The sequence below is a fragment of the Miscanthus floridulus genome, chromosome 15 (genome assembly GCF_019320115.1).
Source record: "Miscanthus floridulus cultivar M001 chromosome 15, ASM1932011v1, whole genome shotgun sequence".
Taxonomy (NCBI): domain Eukaryota; kingdom Viridiplantae; phylum Streptophyta; class Magnoliopsida; order Poales; family Poaceae; genus Miscanthus; species Miscanthus floridulus.
Window position 1 is genome coordinate 84,759,630 of NC_089594.1, and position 5,335 is coordinate 84,764,964.

General features: G+C 43.2%; 1 protein-coding gene across 1 annotated transcript; it reads right to left on the minus strand.

The window, feature by feature from the left end:
- Nucleotides 1–992: 992 nt before the first annotated feature.
- LOC136509550 (ergosterol biosynthetic protein 28-like) lies at nucleotides 993–3,966 on the minus strand. Its single transcript, XM_066504316.1, has 3 exons — nucleotides 3,801–3,966; nucleotides 2,012–2,218; nucleotides 993–1,551 (listed from the first exon to the last, which is right to left on the minus strand). Exons 1-2 carry the CDS (start codon nucleotides 3,940–3,942, stop codon nucleotides 2,103–2,105), a joined length of 258 nt encoding a protein of 85 aa, XP_066360413.1. The 5' UTR covers nucleotides 3,943–3,966; the 3' UTR covers nucleotides 993–1,551; nucleotides 2,012–2,102.
- Nucleotides 3,967–5,335: the final 1,369 nt, after the last annotated feature.

Here is a 5,335-nt window from a genome sequence, read left to right on the forward strand (position 1 = left end):
TACGCCGCCCCCTCCACAGCGCTAAACCAGAGGTCCAGAGGCCTTACAGATGATTGCCCATCAGCAGGAACAGACGCCTACGCCGCCCCCTCCACAGCGCTAAACCAGAGGTCCAGAGGCCTTACAGATGATTGCCCATCAGCAGGAACAGGAGTAGAGATGAAAATGGTCGGAAAACCTCTCAACCATTTTTTACTTTTACATTTGAATACGAAAACGAAAGCGAAAGCGGTAAAGCCGGACATGAAAATGAACACGAACTTACGGAATATCGAGAATTTCGAAAACGAACTAATTCGAGCGGAATTATGTCGAACACGGTCGGTATACGAAAAATCAATACAGAATATTGACCCGCAGAACCAAGTATATAACAATTAACAAGTGAATAATAATTAACAAGTCATACAACATTCTTAAAAAGTATCTCCATTTAACACTATGTAAGGAAGATATGATTTTTCTAAGACAACAAGCGCTTGTGTGTGATTTAATATACCGCTGAAACTTTGTTTAATTTTTTTGAACACCTTAAAGACCTCAAATGAAAAAACTTAAACTAGAAAGTTGTAGATCTCGTCGAAAGCTATAATTTTCGTATAAAAATCATCTTCATCCGAGATCGTATGAAAAAGATACAATTTTTTGAAGGTTGGACTTCCAGTGGGCCAAATTTGGTTTGAACCAAATTTGGAAACCGAATTTCAAATTCAGGATATTTCAAATTAAAAGTAGAAAAGTAAAAAACAGTCGGAAAAATGTCTAAACCATTTTTGTTCCGATTTTGGATTTGGTGTTCCAAATTTCGAACCGAATTCGAATTTGTCCAAAAATACGAATTTGATCAGATTAAACGTAGAAACCGATCCGTACCATTTTCATCCCTAAACAGGAGTAGAGAGGCTGTATCTACAGCTACAAGAAATCGTCAGGGCTGAATGAACACATCACATCAAGTATTAGAAAACAAATCATAAGAAACGCCAATCATATAGTATGCCACGAAGGCTCCTCCAAAGCTGTCGAGTTTTATTGACCCTACTGTACTATGTACAGTTTATTTCATGAGCAAAACATGCAGCATCAATAGGACAAAAATATCAAGAGTACAGACACCCTTTGGCTCGTACAGATGCAACAAAGTACATGATACACACCCAAATCTCCTGTCTATACCCGCCTTATCAGCATCTCAGCTCTCAACAGGTGACTATCTGAATGGCTATCTGTTTCTCCGGTACCCTTGAATGATATTACAGCTCCTGGCTACATGATTCAGTCAGCGTTCAGTGCTCAAAAATTCCCATCCCCTAACCAGTGGCAGAACCCAGAACTGTTCAAAAGTTTCCCTACTCAGTCGGACAAATGTCTCATGCAGCGAAATAACATGATGAAAACTGAAGTACAAATGGCGCAGAGCCATCAGGCGGCTTTCCAGCAAGCTTTCTTCAGGCAACAACCCAGGCATCAGTTATGACTGCTTCCCAGCATGGGAACCACGGGGATTCCCATGAGAATTCCACTGAAGAAGCATCCATATGATTGATGTTCCTATGTAAATAAATCGGAGAACTGATCAGAGTGGCTAAACAAACAACCAAGAAACAAGGAGCATTATTACAAAGTACTCCATCACAATTTCAGATTTAATTGTCCCCAATTCTAGCCATTTCTCAAGCTGCACATGCAAGAAGCATGACAAGCTCCAATGCTATTTTGCAACATTGAAAGGTGGAAGCCTGGAACTGATAAACACTACATTGCATCGCTAAAACTGCAAAAGTAAAGTACTGATAAAATCCTGAGAAAGTTTAAATGACAAGCCTGCATAGGAAAACAGTATAGCTCCTAAAGCTAAAGCAAATGAATATTTCGATTAAAGTACCAGAAAATCAACCTAGCTGTAACAAGTGCGCTAGTAAAAAGGCTGATTAGGTTCTGAAGAACTGATTTGTAAAAGTTGAATGAGAAGAATGGTCCACTCACAACAGTCACAAGGAAAGCTTAGTACCTGCAAAGAAGCCAACTGTGCTCAGATTTGCTGCAGCCATGGTGTGGTATATCAAGTATTCCGTGAGGAAATGACCAAGAGCATAGATGAATCATAGGAAGGTGGCCAGATACAGAGGTCTATTTTCCAGGTTCAGTGCGCAAAGGAAGCACAGCGTGCAGGTCAGAAGAGTCCAGACACCAAAAGTACGGCCATGAACATCAGTCACTGCATGTAAACAATGTTTTGTTAATCACACTAGAAATAAAAGGCCAAGTTTTTTTCACAAATAACGGCACATAACTAGGAATTAATAATTTAGCACGAGGGTTTTTCTTAGAGACGTTGCAAGAGCAAAACCCATTATGAACTGAAGCTTATAGCTGCCTATAGCAAAGACAGTGCAGCTAAGGTATCAGGACTTCCTGACGCAATCAATCTAGGAGGAACAACTGCTGGCAAAGATAACCAAAGTTTGTTGATACTGTTCCGGCACAATGTAATATCCAGATACAAATTTGCTTCTTTGCCTCTGTAAGCAAAATGAGCAGTTCATTATTTGTATATATGGTTATGTAACAATAATACCACACAGCGCTCTCAAAATTTAGGGGCAACTAAGAACTACCATGGTCTACTTATTAATTGATAACCACAATGCCTCTATAATAGACTTCTTTTTCACTTCTATGGTGTCAGCATAAGGATTGCAGAGCTCAGCATTAATTAAAATAATAAAAGCCCACAGCTGACTTCAGCGGCGATCAATGATCTCAATAGTCATGAACGAGCAAACACTCGTGCAATAAGGATAGGGTAACATTATTTGTTTCTCTTATTAAGAAACGACTGGCCTCGGACTCTGAGGACCACAAGACTCAGGAAAAAAAAACAACTGAGCCTCATGAAATCAGAAATTCAGAAATGCTGTTGTGTGGCTTCGACCTGTCCTTCAACCCAAAATGAGCTGCATCACTAAGTCCAGCTGTCAAATATCCCAACTGAAGACTTGAAATCTTTCCTTAGGCCCCGTTTAGATCCAAAATTTTTTGGATTTTGGCTCACTGTAGCATTTCGTTTGTATTTGGTAATTAGTGTCTAATTATGGACTAATTAGGTTCAAAAGTTTCGTCTCGCGATTTCTCGACCAACTGTGTAATTAGTTTTTTTTTTCGTCTACATTTAGTACTCCATGCATGTGCCGCAAGATTCGATGTGACAGGTACTGCGCAAAATTTTTTGGATTCTAAACAGGCCCTTACTCTAAGACTTGCCTCGGGATGAGTTTCACTGACCGCAAAAGAAAATCTTCTTTGACATTAACTAATTCTTGGAATAAAAACTAAGAACAGAAGGACCGCATGTAACGAAGTTGTTATAGGTAGAACCAAGCTTGTCACACTGTATCATTCCAGTAACAATATATCCATGAGCACTGTATGCATAAAAACACCAGCCTAGCTACTCTGCAAGCCAAACTCCAGCTTGAAATCTGTGGTTGTGCCGCTGCACAATACACTCCTAGATGCCATTCTCTGTCCTGGTCAGTGGCACTGTTTTTTTTTCTGAAGGTTCCACCAGTGGAATCCACTTGGAATACTTCCAGTTCAAACTCACGAATCCCGCGGGAAGGAGGCACAGAGGCCTCCTTGTTGGATCTCCAAACCTTCGTCAAGAAGGCGCGGCACAGATCAGGCTAGAACCGCGACCGGGTGAGATGGGATCCGTACCCCACACGGATTGACCCTGTCCAGTCCAGGAGAACGAGAGGCGAGGAAGGGGAGAGGGAGGACGCGAGGGGGGCACTCACTCTCCGTCTGCGAGAAGACGGCGACGCGGAGCGCCCAGATGTCGAAGAAGCCGAACCAGACGGAGGCGAGGCGGAGGGAGCCGACCAGCATCAGCCACCACCCGAGCGCCGGGACGCCCTTCCTCTTCCCCTCCGCCGCCATTCACCCCCGTTGGAATGCTTCCACTTCCACCGGTGAGCAGCGTGGTGTGGATGCAGCCGGCGGAGAGGACGAGGAGCGCCTGATAGCAAAGTGGGTCCGAATCCAAGTGGGCCTGGCTCGTTTGAATGTGTCGGATGACTGGGCTTCTGGGCCATGCTGGATTACCGAATTTTTTACTATTTAGCTCTTTTTTCGAAAGTTTCTTTCAAATAGACTCTTGGCGGAAACAATTCCAGAAATGGACCCTTGGCTTGGCGCCAGAGTGAGTGGCGCCGAGCTCGGCACCACGGTGACTGGCGCCGAGGTCCTGGGCACGGGAAAATGGCCTGCCAGGGGCTCGGCGCCAGAGTGATTGGCGCCGAGCTCGGCGCCAGTCTGAATGGCGCCGAGCCACCTACATTTAACCCAGCCTGCACTTCTTCTCCGAGCGTTCTTCCTCTTATTTCTCCTCGGGTTTTTTTCTCGCCACTTCATCCTGCCTCACGAATCGACATATTGGACCTTGAAAACCTTGATTTGATCCGTAGATCTTCGAGAGCAAGGTATACTTGCTCACCTCCTTATTTTTCTCGCATCAATTCGGTACATATTAGTCGGATTTTTGAACCTAAGAATCGTCATCACTTAGGGTTTCATTGTATCCCTCAATATATGTATTATACAACCGTAGGTTCATTTCAAGGTGTGGAAAAAGCTAGCAAACCAAGCCGCATGTAGTTATGTTATGGGTTTATTGTTGTGGATGAAATGAGAAACCCTAGGTTTATGGTATAATGTTAACTGTTTTTGGTTCTTAGAACGAAATTGATTGTATTGTAGTTATGGTTCTCATTGATATTTTGTTGTGATGTTTTTATTTATGTTTGTTAAATTACATCCTATTTGTTAGATGCAAGAAATGTTTCGGGAGGAGTTTTAGCGAAAACGGGGTCGTCCTCGAGAATTATACCCCGACGCGTCTAGCAAAGATGCCCCCGTTCCTCCTGACCTTCCTGTCCCTAACTGTGATTGTGGTTTCCCGGCCCATGTTTTTCAATCGAAACATCCGGACACAGCCACGCGTTGCTTCTACACATGTAGTCGGTTTAATGTAAGAAATTATTTGTACTATCATTTTTCTTTATTTGTTTAAGTATGGTACTAATATTTTATTGGAATCTCGTTGTGTAGGACCATGAGAGGTGCTTTTTCTTTCAGTGGATCGATGGTGCAGACAAGTTTGATCCTAGGTACCTCTTTTTCGACGATTGGTTTAGAGGAAGACATCCACGTGAGCATTTCAAGCAGTGGGTTCCACCCCCCTAACCCTCCGGCAATGACGGCTAAGGAGAAACACATAGCCGCGGTTAGATGACTCGAGGAACCTCCTCTGTGCGATTGCGGAGATCGAGCT